Raw genomic sequence first — 15,958 nt, 5'->3', positions numbered from 1 at the left:
TAGACTTTTAAAAGAAATTATTTATAAATTCATTACCTAATATTCTTGAAAGATTTAAAGTCTCCCACAAGTTTTGTATTATAAGATGAACAGTCTTTTCAAGAAAAAGCCAATTGACCCATTTAGAATTATTGGCATAATGAATGTCACACTAGTAATAAAATAACGCAATTCCTATTAAAATACATTAACGCTACGAATCTCAATCGCGCTTATTTGTGGCTTGCAGAGTTCAGTATAGCCGCTGAAAAATGACTTATTCCAAAAAAACTCACCGAGCTTATAGAAAAACTCAAGGCATGAGAGAAAGAATCAATTGGCACCATAAACCCACTTCTCTGCATTGCTAGTGAAACTAACTAACTCCTCTGGCTTAAACCACAAATTAATCTCATCCTTGGCAGTTTCGGGACCATCACTCCCATGAATGATATTTCTGTACAGCACAAGACAATTATAATCAAATTTGTGATGACCAAATAATGTACAAAGCATTGTGTAAAGAGAAACAAAACTAGCAAATTTATTTGCAGAACAATTGGTTACCTTCCAACAACAACAGCCAGATCACCCCTAATTGTTCCAGGTTCTGATTTCTGGGGATCTGTGGCTCCAATTAGCTTTCTGCCATAGGAAATAACTCCCTGTCCTTCCCACACCTGTGACATGAATTTTAGGGAAACAAAAAAATAATTAAGAACACTGGTTTTTTTATTCCTGTCATCAGAGGTTGAGTCATTTCTATTTTCTAACCATTGCAATAACAGGACCAGAGCTTAGGAAATCACACAACCCATCGAAGAAGGGTCTTTCTTTCAGGTCGTGATAGTGCTGTTTGGCAAATTCCTTTGAAGGAATCACTACTTTAATTCCCACAAGCTTGTACCCTTTCCGCTCAAAACGAGATATAATCTCAGAAATCTGAAAAGGAGAAAAACAAAAATGGTGAGCAAAACCTGAACAAAGGTCAGAAGTGTGGAAGAGAGTATTAGATAGTCCCAAATTATAAGGATTTCATGTTTCGACTAATGTATGTGTGAAAGTTAAATTAACGAATATAGAAAAAAGAATTAATAACATTTTAAATAAGATTAAGCAAAGATTAGTTGAGACTGTATTTCCATACTCGGTAATCATTTCTCAAAGTAGGGACCATATTGTGACACGTGATGACAAAGTTGCACTTACTTGTTCACAATGTTTCACAAACAAATCATAAAGAAGTGCAAGAAATGAAATTTCACTTTACCAGCCCTCTCTGAACTCCATCAGGCTTGATGGCAATGAAAGTGCGCTCCAGCTGTGTAAGAAAAAGTAGACACGTTATAATCGTGTCAGGGAAAACAGCACGCAACCAGCAGTATCAGCGTAAAAGGCAAGGAGAATTCGTTAAAGAAATGTAAAGCGTACCTCAGCTGCGTGCACCTCCTGATCTTGGAACATGTAAGCTTCAAGACACAACAGAAGAAAAAGAAAATAAAATAAAATCAGTAGCAGAATACCAAGTTAAAGGAAGCCTGCACTAATGTTAAGATCCCACCAACTAATTCAAAGCATATAAGCAGACGCTTAAAACTTTTGTCGGAAATCCGATTTCACATCCTACTATAGATAAAAAAAAATCGATACAAGTGAATATAAATCTACATTTTAACATAATATCAAAACCATAACCATAAGTTAAAACCTGTTAGACCTATCGTGTCATTTCTATTGGGTCACTATCGGTTAAAGTGTTAAGTTACTGTGTCAAAAATTGGTTAAATCTAAAAAGACTTGATTAAAGTTTTGAAATATTTTACTATGTAGGGGATGTTAAGGGAATTAAAAGTGTATGACATCCAAAAACATAACTTGATCCAAAAATAGTATTATTGATGTTGAAGAGGTCCCGAAAGCCACAGCTGCTACTATTAAGCAGCAAGGGACGAGGCTCCTCCTCCTTTGACACCCAATCGGCATCTCATATAAGTAATTGATTAAGATGCTTATGATTTTTAGTTAAATCTAATCTTAATTTTATGAAATTCTATTACATGACTAGATATGTATCTCAAACAATTGTATTATATATATTTTTAAAATAATTGCATTGTCTGTTGTATCAGATTCACATTTTTATATATGTACATCTTACTTAGATCTTAACCATCTATATTAATTGTACAGTGTAGATCTACTCATTGTAGACAAATATATGATATAAACGATAGTGGCACGCAGGATTAAAGATGCCCATTCGTAGCAATTAAAATACATATCCGGTTTGTCACTTTGTGATCACGAACACACACAGTAGTCAAAAAGTAAATGCATTGTTTCAACAGTTATTGCTGACCAAACCTGCAGCAGGAAGAGCAATGGCTCCCGAAATCCATGATGACGCGGATCCACTTCCAGAACCGCTCCTCCCATGACTCGAGGACCAAAGAGGCACTTTGCTGCTCAATGAAACAGCAGCAGCAGCCCCAACCGCACGTCCTTCTGTAAAAGCGAAAATTCATTTTTCGTCTCAGCGAAACACAAAACATCTAAATTCAACCCATTCACATTTCCAATCGGTTCCTAACGAAAACCATAACAAAGTACACGGATATTTCCAATCCAAAAAAAAAAAAAAAACAGATGTTCGCGCAAATTGTATAAAAAAAATTAAAAAGAAAACTGAGAATCATGAAGGTTTAATTTTAGCACGACGATATAGTGGTTAGGGTATAAGAAAGGTTTAAATTAAAAAAAAAGGCAATTGGAAAATGATGATGAGAAAAAGGCATAGGAGGTAGTTACGAGAGTGAAAACGAGAGGCTTTGGAAGCAGAAAGAAGGGACCTCGCGGCTCTTGAAGCAGATTTGCAAACCTGTGAGGCCATCTTCTTGGCTTCGGGTAGATTGTTCTGAGTGACAGAGCAGAAGAAGAGAACACAAGGATGCAGCGGTGAAGAATGATCAAGGATTATCGCTTCCTTTTATTTCGCCTACCTTTGCAATTTGGTCCTTGGGTTTTTGTTTTTTTAACTTTTCGGTAGTTTTGGTAGGATGTGTAAATTGGAAACGGGTGGTGTGTATGTGAGCACGTAGTGAGAGTTAGGGTTAATTAAGTAACTTTACTACTACGGTCAAACATTGCCCATGATGTTTGAGCCCACGTGCTCGGAATAAGATCCTCTCCAACCTCCTCCCCCTATATCTGTGCGCTTCCTGCATTCTCTACTTCTTACTCTCACCGAACATGCATTCACATGTAAAATATTAGTTATACAAATCGCATAAATTTTTAATTTTTTTATTTGGATTAACTAAATTTTAGGTTCATACTTTTAATTAGGTGATAAGACTATTATTTTAGTTACTTATCTTTATACATTAATAATATAAGTATAAAAGTATTTTTTATCAATATAAAATAATATTAAAATTGACATGTTAAATAACCAGATTGTTACATGTGATTTCCGTATCATCATCTTTAACGATAAAGAAATTTTCATGACTGAATTAAAAAATATAAAAAACTTTAGCATATTTTCCTACTATTCTCCAATTTAACTTTTAGGTGCATGTATCTCAACCGCTAATATGCATTAAACTTTTACAGAAAAAATAATTAAAAATGGATGGTGAGAGATTGAACTGCTCATCCTAAAGTTGTTTTCTAGCTGCAGGGGACATCCGCATTTATGTTACAGAATAAGTCCAACAACCGGAGGAGGGATGGCTGAAGTGAAATTATTAACAGCAGAGGAGACAGAGATTTTATTATGTACAAAGGATAATAGCAAGAGAAATGATGGTTGAAAAGGATGATGTAGTGATAATAAGATTGATGAATGATTGATTTAGTTTAAAGGGTGAGAAAAGAGGGATAGAGGTAGGGAACAATGCTCTTTTATAGATTCTTGTTTCCTGGAAAATCATCACGAAACCCCCTCTCTTGTCAAATACTTTACGTGGTACTGTTGCATTTGGACAAAAAGAACCAAAGAAAAGTTTCTTAGATGAGGCTCAAGTCTCGATTGCAATCAAGGAAATTTAGCTTGTAACCTGTGCTCACCTTTTTAAATGTCTGAGTATAGTAGTTTTAACTACCTAAACGTGACCCACTTCATTTGCTTCAGTGAAACGGAGATGGAAAATTAAAAAGAAATTGTGGAATCAACTTCACTCTCAAGACTGTCCACCAAAACGTGGAATTTTTTCTTCAGCAATGTTAGGCCAAAATATGTGTTTAAAAACTATTTTAACCACATAATCAATTAAGTAACTGCCTGCCTGTCTTTTTTTCTTTTTTTTTAATCAAAATAATAATAAGAAATAATACTAATAGTAAGATTAAATAAGAAGAATTTCCGATGGGAAACACAAGCCGCAAATATCTCTCCGTTATAGCTAAAATTGGCACCCCTTTCGTATTTGATTTTCACTTCTATTCTTTTGTTACTATAAGGGGCGTAAAGCATCGCCCAACCATTCACTTGATATACGTCGAAGGCATTCCTATAATGACTTTTGGATAATCCTCTCTAGTTTAGTTTTTGAGGTGAAATAGAGCTTAATTCACACTCATTTCTAAATACATTCACCGTATAATCTTGGCATTCACATTTTTCTTGATTATTATTTCAGTAGGGGCAGAGGGGAGAAGTCTTTCCCATGACACGAATGAAAATCTTTTGTAACCCAACTATCAACTTTTACCCCCTCCCACTTCTTTATATCACTATTTTATGCCTACAATATAATTTACAGCTTATCATAATCTCCCCAGGAAGATAATGAAAGTTGGACACTAACAACTCATAATGCTGTTCGTGAACAAAAGTATAACCACCAATCTTCATGCAGAGTTTTTATCCTTTTTTAAACCTCAAGATGCCACAATAGTCACTATTCAGGTGTAAGCATTCAATTTTATGTTTCTCTTTATAAAGATGTACCAACTCTAGTTAACATACATATAGAAAGGTCATTAAAATTGCAAGGTTTAAAAAGTCACAAATAAATCACTAGTTTTTATTAAGTTACTTTCAAGATATCATCGTTATTTACAAAGTAGCCAAGATTTACAAAAGCCACTTAAACTCACCAAACAAGGTGTACTTATATTAAATCTTAGTCGAACCATTGGGAACTGAAGTATCAGATTCCAGTTTGCGGTCAGCTTTAGGAAATGTATCACATTCCAATTTGCATTCGCTTTGTAAAGCTGATAACCAAGAGCCCACCTGAAAGAAGAACATTGGAGGCAAACTACATCATTGAAATGGTGACATGTGACTGACTTTAGAAGGTGATCAAAATTATATCAAGGATGAAAATTGCTTAACATAGTTCAGAGTGTAAAACTAAAATACAATAATATTAATAAGTACTACTAAGAATCAAATTATCTTAACGTGAACACACCTGTATCTTAGAACTGCTTGAGCATTCATATCGCAATCCATGACGAGTTAAAATATAAAAGGCATACTGAATTTCATCATCTTCTTGCTTAAAACATGGTAAACTCCCTACTTCAATGATATCAGATAGAAGAGTCGAGTCCTGCGGGCTTATATCTGCAATGTTTTCCCTTCATCAGAAAGCATGCATTGATGCTTTATAAATGAAAGTAAATCATTTAAAAGCTTGAGAATAATTTTTGTTTGATTGAGCGAACCATGTGCAGTTGTTCTTTTTCAAAGACAGATTAAAACACAAATTTAGGCTTTTTCAAAATAGCTTATGCATATGGGAGAGCTAGTTCTAAGCATGACATAAGGGTCTCCTTGACTAAGCTAGCAGCAAATTCCCCGCTGCTGCTCCTATTACTCTATTTAAATTAGGGTGGGTCTACGGCTGGTCCATCCTTTGACATAAAAGGGAATTTTTTAAATAATTATAAAGAGAATTCTTGGAGCTTCCAGTAGCTCAAGCTTTTGGAGAGTTGATTCTTGACAGGTTGAAATCCAAACAAACGTCATCTAAACGTCTTTAACTATATGGTGACGATACCTATATACGAGCTTCTGATTTGAAAGAAAAAAATGGTCAATAACAAACTTCAAGATAGTAGAAGTGGTACTATCCAATGGAGAATGAATTTTCCTAACCGAGGAATTGATTATAAAAGTTATTGAAAAGGCATTCCACACGGTGATTAAGAGGTTTCCAACACTTCCATTTCTCATCCACCCACATTTTAAAAGGCACAAATGTAATTTATCTGTAGAAAAAAGATTGTGAAGCCCGGTAAATTTTGACGTTCTGATTAGTCACATCATGCATTTAACTGAAAGATGAAAATAAGTTCATATTTGGTTGAGAAAATAATTTGAAAGCATGGGTGTTCCAATGGAATATTCTTTCTCGGGTGGTGTTTGTTGTGGATAGAGTGAAAAAAATTGAGTCTAGTCCCCTCTTATGTTTCTTATGTTATAATTGATAGAAAAATGAAAAAAATAATAATTAATTTTTTAAGTTAAATAAGCTTGTCTTGACCGTTTGGCCCAATTTGAACCAAATAAACTTTTGGGTTACCAAAACAAATCAACCTGCGCTATCTTTTGGCTCCTAGATAACTCAAATTGGTCTGAAAAAAATTTTAGATCTGAAGAGTGAACTGGATAGATTGCTCTTCTTTATTTACATCTATGTTTCGGTAAAATGAAACGGACATTTCATCACTTTTGTGATGAGATATCATTCCTACAGGCAGACAATTCAAAAGAGTTATCCTCACTAAAACAGTTGAATTCCTGCATCATATGTATGTCAGCAAATTCATGTGACTAATATCGAGTATAATAACAATACAATGACAAACAGAGAATTGCCGTTATCTATAGATTCTATATCCTACGCTGGATTCACTTTCATGCATTCTACCTCGCATAAATCGTTTAGGAGCAAGCAAGAACATTCAAAAAGGAATAAAACATCTTCAAATAAATTGGTATTTCTTTATATATTCAAAAATAGAGGGGCGCGGGAGAATAATACGAAACAGAGAGCAGAGCTTTACTGTTCAGATTTAACTGCATTAATATTAAAGCAAAGTAATTCTTAAAAATGAGAACTGCAAGAATGAAAGAACATGACTTACTGCATTACCTGTACACAACAGATATAAAAATATACATGCTCCATGGAGAACAACAAAACGAGGAAGCCGATCATCTACTTCAGTATCATCTATCGGTGCAGGTTCTCCTGGTAGTGCTGCCCATCTCTTTACAAGAGAGAGCAAAAGCAAATGAGTTCAGCTTGTTATGTCAAATAAATAATGAAGCTCAAACTAAAGAAACATAAACTGGTGTAGGGCAGGCAGTTAGTACAGTTCGAATGTATAAATATCCAGATAAACGAGCAGACCGCAAAACTTCATCAATATGTTCCAACCTGTGTTAATTGTTAAACAAAATTAATTTAATAAATCATTATACAAGAAAGCACAGCACCCCAGCTCTCCTAAGCCAATCAAGAATTCCCCACAGAAAGGGGAGGAATAGGTAGATAGGTATTAAACAGTTAATTTCTTTATTTTCTCAATGCAGCTATTTCAACTACAAATAAGACTAAAGAGTAACTGTGTCTAGCACACCAGGAAGAATCACTTGTAAGGAGTGAAATGGATAACAACGAAAGAAAAAGGAAGTCCTCATTTTATTCTTAACACTTCAAAAAGTCACACTTATCTAGATTTTAATACTTATGACAGCATCTACGCAGCTTCTATGAATAATATCAGGACCCCTAGAGGATACAAGAATTGTGACCGAAAGAATTCTGCTAATTAGTGAACAATTAATATTACAAAGTTGAGGATGACATCACTCACTGAGCTTTCAAGTGAGCTTCCCTCTCCTCTATATCGGCAAGTTCTGTTCGAAGTGATTCCACTTCCGCAGCTGTTAGCTCAACCTACAGAATATAAATTTTTATTGGTAGGATGTAATAGAAACTTGACCGATGACAAAATATGCTCAGCATAAAAGCTTCTCAAATCACACCTTTTCCTGACCTCCAGTACTGGAACCCCATGACAGTCGCCGAGGAGAAAACAAGTTCAACATGAAAGCTGTCCTTAATTTCCTTCGAGTCCGTTGATGGCGTGAGGACCTAAACTAAGCTAGATTGAGTGAATCAAATAAATTGAAAGTCTCTCAACAACTGTTTTTATTATTGCTTTCTTCTATTCATTTTTAACCAGGAAACTATACCTTGATGATTGATCAGTTCCAGGCTCTGTAATAGATGATGTTCTGCTCTCAGGGGATTCTGAACTTGCTGTTGGAACTTGAAAGTGATCAGGGATGATTTTTAGTTTCGGGGGACCATCATCCATTAAATTTACCTTCAACAAGAAGAAAGGACGGCAATCCTATTTTGAGGACGACAGCATAAGAGTGAAGCAGGGTTTATCCTTATATAATAATAACCACGCCAAGATGTTAAATAGGCACAAAATTCACCACTTCCTTAACTGATTCATAAGTTGCAAATCAGTTTTTGACTTTCGCCCAGTATGCAGCCAAAGGTCATTTCAGCAAATAGTTGGAATATGACACGGGTGCCAGCCCTGAAATGTACAAAAACAAAAGTTCAGCAACACATAAAACATCCACATCCAATCTTTACCACCACCACCCCCAAAAAAAAACATCGTGGACTACCACCGGCTAACAAGAAAACAACATACGCAAATCGTTAGACCATCCAAAACAAGCAGTCCCAGAATAGTTGTGGCTAAACTACTACAATTGAAGAGAAAAGCATGTTCCTTTGCCTTCAAATAAAGTGGTGTGGAATATAAAATCCATTCGTCCAGAAAGATCGTAAAGAAAATGCTGACTGTTGTTGTAAACATAACTGAATAACTGACTTATGTCAGACAGTTACTGGGTGCCATGCACACTCTATATACTTCACTGTTTTTGATTCTTTCAATACAGTTAATATTCCCCACTCTCTCTGTGTGTGCTATCTCTGCTGTTTACAAGTTTCTTCTCTGCATACTGTTACGTTAACAGTGGTATCCAGAGCACAGGTTCGAAACTTGGTGGATCAACTCAAGACGATCAAGAAGATGACTGGCGTAATACACAGTAACTTTCCTGTGTTTGATGGTAAAGGGTTTGATGACTGGTGTGTCAAAATGGATGCCATCTTTGGCTATCAAGAGGTTGACGAGATTATCAAGAAAGGTTTCAAGGAACCAGTAAAGGGTGATCTCGAAGAAACAAAGAGATACAAAGAAAATAAGCGACTGGATTGCAAGGCACGGATGCTCCTACATCAATGTGTATCGGCTGCCATCTTTCAGAAAATTTCGAAAGCAGCTACGGCAAAAGAAGTATGGGAGATCTTGCAGGAGGGATACGGAAACTCAGGCAAGGTGAAGAAGATTCGGTTGCAATCCTTGCAGCGACAATACGAACTTTTGTGTATGGGCGAGCAAGAAACCGTGATAGACTACATCGGAAGGATTCAAGTAATTGTAAATGCGATGAGATCTTGCGACAAAATTGTGAAAGACAAGAAGATAGTTGAGAAAATTCTCAGAACGTTGACACCCCAGTTTGATCATATCGTTGTAGCGATAGAAGAATGCAAAGATCTTGCAACGATGAAGGTGGAGGAGTTACAAAATTCACTGGAGGCACATGAACAAAGAATAATCGAAAGAAGAAATGCAGAGAAAGAAGTGAATCAAGGTACAAACCAAGCTCTACAGGTTAGAAGCAATTACAAAATCAGAGGACGTGGAAATGGAAGAGGTAGAGGTCGTGCCCGGGGAGGTCGAACTGGAGGCAGAAATGCAAGTGTGTCTGATCAGAATGATGAAGATGAGTGTAGTGAAAACAAGAACGGCAGCAAGAGAGGAAGAAAATACTCCAGAGGGAGAGGAAGAAGTAACGTTGATAAAAGAAACATACAATGTTATACGTGCAATAAGTATGGACATTATTCTTCAGAATGCTGGCATAATGAAGATGTAAAGAAAGGCAAAGGAAAAGAGGAGGCTAATCTGGTGCAAGATGCAGAGGAGTCTGATTCAGAGCAAGTGCTATTAATGAGTACAGTCACAGAAAACGAAAGAGAATACAAGAATGGTAACTCTGCATGCAACAACAGATGTAACGAGTGCAAGAACAGTGTCTCTGCATGCGACAGGTGTTGTAAGACTAAACACGTGTTGTTAGCTGACGAAACACATCATGCAGAAGATGAATCCTGTTGGTACTTAGACACAGGCTGTTCCAATCATATGACAGGGAAGAAAGAATTGCTATTGGATCTGAATCCGAGCATTAAAAGCAGCGTGCGTTTTGCCGACGATAGCGTGATCATGGCTGAAGGAGCTGGAAGAATTATGATCAAACGCAAAGATGGACGTCCTGCCTACATGAACAATGTACTGTATGTGCCAAACATGAAGAGTAATCTGCTGAGTCTGGGGCAACTTCTTGAAAAAGGTTATACAATGACTATGTGCCAGAAACACATAAATGTATTTGACGAAAGACAACGAATTGTTCTTAGAGCCCCACTTGCCAAGAACAGAACATTTAAGGTAAATCTTAATACCCTTGCTGTTCAATGCTTAACTGCTGTTGATTCCAAGGAAGAAGCTTGGCTGTGGCACTATCGGTTCGGGCATCTGAATTTTAGAAGCCTGAAATTGTTGAAGAGCAAAGATCTTGTAAAAGGAGTTCCTGAGATACAGATTCCTGACAAAGTTTGTGAAGGATGTGTTGTTGGGAAGCAGACCAGAAACAAGTTTAAACAAACCATGTACAAGAGAGCAAAGCAACCACTTGCTGTTGTCTACTCGGATGTTTGCGGTCCATTTGATGTGGAGACAATAGGAGGTAATAAATATTTTTTGCTTTTCGTAGATGAGTGGACTAGGAAGATGTGGGTATACCTGATCAAAGAAAAGAAAACTGTATACCAATGCTTTGTAAAATTTTGTGCTATGGCGGAAAGGGAATCTGGTTTGCAGGTTAAAATTTTCAGAACAGACGGAGGAGGAGAATTCAACTCACTTGAAATGAATGAGTTTTGCACCAACAAAGGTATCGTGCATGAAGTGGTAGCTCCGTACACACCCCAACACAATGGTATTGCAGAGAGAAGAAATCGGATGTTGCTTGACATGACCAGGTGCATGATTAAAGCAAAGAAGCTGCCACATTGCTTGTGGGGAGAAGCAGTCTCTACAGCAGTTTATCTTCTGAATAGGAGTCCAACCAGATCATTGACTGAATGCACCCCAGAAGAAGCTTGGTCTGGAATTAAACCTACAGTTAAGAATCTGCGCGTTTTTGGATCTATATGTTACAAACATATACCAGATGAAAGAAGGAAGAAGCTAGACAATAGAAGTGAGTCACTTGTTCTTGTCGGGTATCACTCAACTGGTGCCTACAGAATGTATGATCCAAGAAAGAATCAGATAATTGTGAGTAGAGATGTTATAGTGGACGAAGAAAACATCTTTGATTTCAATATGACAAAAACCGAGCCAGACTTTGTTCAAGGCATCTTGGAAGACAATCATGTTGAAGAAGAACAAGTTACTGGAGGCATTGAAAGCAATAACAGACGGTCACAGAGAGTTAGATTTCCCTCAACGAGGCTGTCAGGGCATGAAGTGTTTGCAGATAGTGATGTTTTGGACTCTGGAGACTTGAATCATCTTGTGTTTTTGGCAGATGCAGAGCCTATTACTTGGAGGCAAGCCATTAACATGAAGGATTGGAAGGAAGCTATGCTTGAAGAATTGAGATCCATTGAAAGAAACAGAACCTGGGATATGGTTGAACTACCTCAGCATAAACGGGCAATTGAGGTAAAATGGATTTTCAAGACAAAGTACAAACCAAGTGGTGAGATAGCAAAGCTAAAGGCCAGACTTGTAGCGAAGGGTTTTCTACAGCAACAAGGAATAGATTATACAGATGTCTATTCTCCAGTTGCAAGACTTGAGACAGTAAGACTTGTGATAGCAGTTGCTAGCTGGAATAACTGGAAAATTCAGCAGTTAGATGTGAAATCTGCCTTTCTCAATGGTCCTTTGGAAGAGGAAGTCTACGTGATGCAGCCACCTGGTTTTGAGAAACAAGGTGAGGAACAAAAGGTGTATAAATTGAATAAGGCTTTGTACGGACTCAAGCAGGCACCACGAGCCTGGAACAATCACATTAATGCATTATTGATCAAGCTGGGATTTAAAAAGAGCTCTGTTGAATTTGGTGTGTATGTGAGAAGTGCTGGATTACAGAGTAAACTACTGGTGTGTTTGTACGTGGATGATCTCCTCGTAACTGGAGATTCTGAAGAAGAAATCGATATGTTCAAGAAGAAAATGGAGGAAGAATATGAGATGTCAGATCTAGGCAGTCTGAGTTACTTTCTCGGTCTGGAATTCATGGAAACAGCAAATGGAGTTGTTTTGCATCAAACAAGGTACATCAATGAAGTTCTGAATCGTTTCAATATGACTAACTGTAACTGTGTTCCAACCCCAGTCATTGCAAATTTAAAGCTTGGAGAGCAATCTGAAGAGGAATGTGTAGATGCTTCTCTTTATAAACAAATCGTGGGTTCCTTGAGATACATCTGCAACAGCAGGCCTGACATCAGTTATGGTGTTGGTTTGCTAAGTAGATTCATGCATAAGCCTAGGACATCACACTTGACAGCAGCTAAACACGTTCTGAGGTACTTAAAGGGAACAACAAATCTTGGTCTTCTGTTCCCCAAAGCATCCAGCAGCACAGAAGGCACATTGGAGGTATGGTGTGATTCAGATTGGAGTGGAGACACAGAGGATAGAAGAAGCACGTTTGGTTACTTCATTCAATATGGTGGAGCACCTATTTCTTGGTGTTCTAAAAAGCAAAGTGTAGTGGCACTTTCAACCTGTGAAGCAGAATATATTTCATCTGCAGAGACAGCGTGCCAGTGTATTTGGTTAGAAGCACTCCTTGAAGACTTGAAGCTGAAGTGTAGAAGACCCATACAGCTGATGGTTGACAATAAATCTGCAATAAGTCTGTCAAAGAATCCCGTGTTTCATGGGAGAAGCAAACATATCGATACTAAGTTTCATTTTCTAAGGGATTTAGTGAGCCAAGGTAGAGTTGAGTTACTGCACTGTCCAACTGATATACAAAAGGCTGATATTTTCACCAAAGCTCTCAGGCAGTCCAGGTTTGAGAGGCTGAGAGATTTGCTAGGTGTAATTTCGTTTAACTAGTTATGTTTAGGGGGGTATGTTGTTGTAAACATAACTGAATAACTGACTTATGTCAGACAGTTACTGGGTGCCATGCACACTCTATATACTTCACTGTTTTTGATTCTTTCAATACAGTTAATATTCCCCACTCTCTCTGTGTGTGCTATCTCTGCTGTTTACAAGTTTCTTCTCTGCATACTGTTACGTTAACACTGACTACCAATCACAAGGGACCAAAAACTCAAGAAAAACAGGCAAGTTCTAGAGAAGATATAAGACTGGCTCTCACGGCATTGGTTTGCCAGCTGCCATAACAAACAAACGGTATCCCTTTTCCATTATTTCCTCCCTCTCAAGGTAAAAAGAAGCAACTCTTTTACGCAGATCAAATTATAAAACATACTGAAAGAATAACTCCAGCTTAGTATTTAACTATGGTTATGTATTACTCCAAAGTCCAAAGCGAACAGCATGCTAAATACTCGATTATAATGCTTCTTTAAAAGCAAAAAATCGATAACCCAGAAAGACTCGGATGCTCATTTAAATAGTGTGAGGAATAGACTTCACCTATACAATCGCTCCACGTGATCAACAAAAGCCTTCACCCACATTCATCAACTTAAACAACGGAACTCAGTCGGAAATAGTAGTAGCCACAAGATACAGAAGCAGAAACGTCGGAAAACAAAGAACGATAATAATACACTTCAAACCACGAATCAAGCAGAAACTCAGAACTACTAAACTAGATCAACACATGTTGCTGATATACTAACCCTAATACTCCAAACAGAGCGAAGATCGAAAGAAAACACAGAATAAATAAATAAAATAAAAATAATGGGTCAAACAAATAGAACATGTGGCACGACAGCTACAGCTTACAGGTTAGAAGTGCCAGAGTATTAGTAGACGACGTATTATTAAAAGAGAAGTTTTTTATGAATAGAGTTTGAAGAAATAAACCAGAGAAGGGTTTGAGGTTGGATACTTTCCTCGCTGGAATGAAAACAGAAAGCGGCTCGAAGCCCAAGAAGGTGGTGTTTGTTTCGTACAGCGCGCTTCCGTTTGCTGTTGCGGTTATAGCGAAAAGACACTTTGGCCCATGAATTTTTCCCCATCCGCAATTCTTCACAGATTAAAAAAGTAATATAATGTTTTAAAAGTTATTAGCTGTTTAAGTATCGTGATGATTAGTTATTAATGTGTGTCAGTCATCTTCGATCATTGCAAAAAAATATAATCAATATATTTTATTAAATTACAGAATTTATCTTATATTAGTTGAGAAATTTTTGGTTAAAAGTAACGTAGAAAACAAATTGAAGTGAAAATTATGACAAATTGAAGTTGTAATTTTTTTTTATTTAAAAAAAATTGTAATTAAGTGAGCCAGTGAACCAAACCGTTTATCCACCAACTCGTCGTTTATCCACCAACTCGTGGTGAGTCGGACTGAGTTCGAATTTTTCTGACTTACTAATAAATGAGTCAAGTTGGGTTGGTTCACTAAGTGACCAACCCATGGGGAATCAGACTGGATCGAGCCGGATGACCCGTTTTGACAGCTTTTGAGTCAAATCTTAAATTTGATATGACAGTCGTGAGCTACTTTTAAAAAAAAAAAAGGAAAGCCTTAAATTCAAATATTTCATAATAAATCCAGATGCATAAACCTCTATTTGAATTTCTAGATAACTGACCCAGATGCATAAAACCTCTATTTGAATTTCTAACGGGCTATCCCTTATTTCTTGATGTTTATTTAAATACATGTTTTAAAGTTAAATTTAACAAACTCTTGTAGGATATAAAACTGCACGCTATTAAGAAAATTAAAACCGGGCACTCTGCCAAAGTACATGTTTATGCTTACAAACATGTAGGAGATTCTATCTCACTTTAAGGATAGTGTGCCGAAATTCAGTGTTCTTATCAAAGGGAGCCTTCCCTAATTTAGATAGAGGTGTCATTTCAACCCCTGACCCATGGGTTGACTCTAACCCCTTCTAAAATTAAGTCCCAATTTTCTAGCCCCCTTAATAGGGGGCTTTTTAAAAGCCCCAACCCCTAAAGCACCACATAAAGTGGGTTGGGGTAGGGTTAGGATGGGGCTAGCCCCCAAACTAAATTAATTCACTTTTAATGTTTTTTTAGTTATTTCTTTTATTTACTTTACAAGTTCAATAATTTTCAAAATTTACATGATATTTAATATCTTTTTAATTAAATATAAATGTATAAATATTGATTTTATAAAAACTTATTTAAAATAATTTTTTAATTATAAGTATATTTTAAATATATAATTTTATTATTTTGGAAAGTTAAAAAAGAAAATTTTTATTATTATTTTTATTTAAAAGAAAATAAAAAAAATTTCAAAAAATAAATTATAAAAGTAACACAGTTGAAAATTCGATTTTTCAATAATCGAATTCTGATATCTATATAAATATTTGAAATATTAATTATGGATAGATTTTAAATTTAAATCTACTGATTGGATAAATTTTTAATATCGGTGTAAAATTTTTATTTTTTATAGTTTGTCATATAAAATTCTTTTGTTGAATGTTTTGTATAGATATATATATACATTAAAAAATTAAACCACAAACTTTGTAAAGTTTAAAATTAATTTCACGTAATAAAAGAACTAACTTTTTAGTGAAAATCCTTGTTAGGCAAAATTCTTATAAATATCATATATGTCAGTATACAAGAT

At 36.1% G+C, this 15,958-nt stretch overlaps 1 protein-coding gene across 2 annotated transcripts; it reads right to left on the bottom strand.

The window, feature by feature from the left end:
* Nucleotides 1-60: 60 nt before the first annotated feature.
* Nucleotides 61-14,344, bottom strand: LOC124824205 (nucleoside diphosphate kinase III, chloroplastic/mitochondrial-like). Of its 2 annotated transcripts, XM_047296594.2 has the most exons (15): nucleotides 14,116-14,240; nucleotides 8,201-8,559; nucleotides 7,991-8,099; nucleotides 7,819-7,901; nucleotides 7,316-7,379; nucleotides 7,092-7,209; nucleotides 5,403-5,557; nucleotides 5,176-5,221; nucleotides 2,788-2,877; nucleotides 2,344-2,484; nucleotides 1,411-1,448; nucleotides 1,250-1,300; nucleotides 754-921; nucleotides 547-659; nucleotides 61-436 (listed from the first exon to the last, which is right to left on the bottom strand). In XM_047296594.2, the coding sequence occupies exons 2-15, from the start codon at nucleotides 8,323-8,325 to the stop codon at nucleotides 313-315; spliced, it is 1,425 nt and encodes a 474-aa protein (XP_047152550.2). In that variant the 5' UTR covers nucleotides 8,326-8,559; nucleotides 14,116-14,240; the 3' UTR covers nucleotides 61-312. The 2 variants fall into 2 exon arrangements, with proteins under 2 accessions (XP_047152550.2, XP_087959331.1); XM_088103205.1 differs by lacking the exons at nucleotides 61-436; nucleotides 547-659; nucleotides 754-921; ... (2 more) ...; nucleotides 2,344-2,484; nucleotides 2,788-2,877 and having other exon boundaries at nucleotides 4,989-5,221; nucleotides 14,197-14,344.
* Between the last annotated feature and the right edge of the window lie 1,614 nt (nucleotides 14,345-15,958).

Source organism: Vigna umbellata, chromosome 1 (assembly GCF_029865625.1).
Source record: "Vigna umbellata cultivar VRB3 chromosome 1, Vumbellata_1.0, whole genome shotgun sequence".
In the NCBI taxonomy this organism is placed as follows: Eukaryota; Viridiplantae; Streptophyta; class Magnoliopsida; order Fabales; family Fabaceae; genus Vigna; species Vigna umbellata.
The sequence above is the reverse complement of the archived record's forward strand: the minus strand, read 5'-3'. Positions and strand labels throughout refer to the sequence as shown.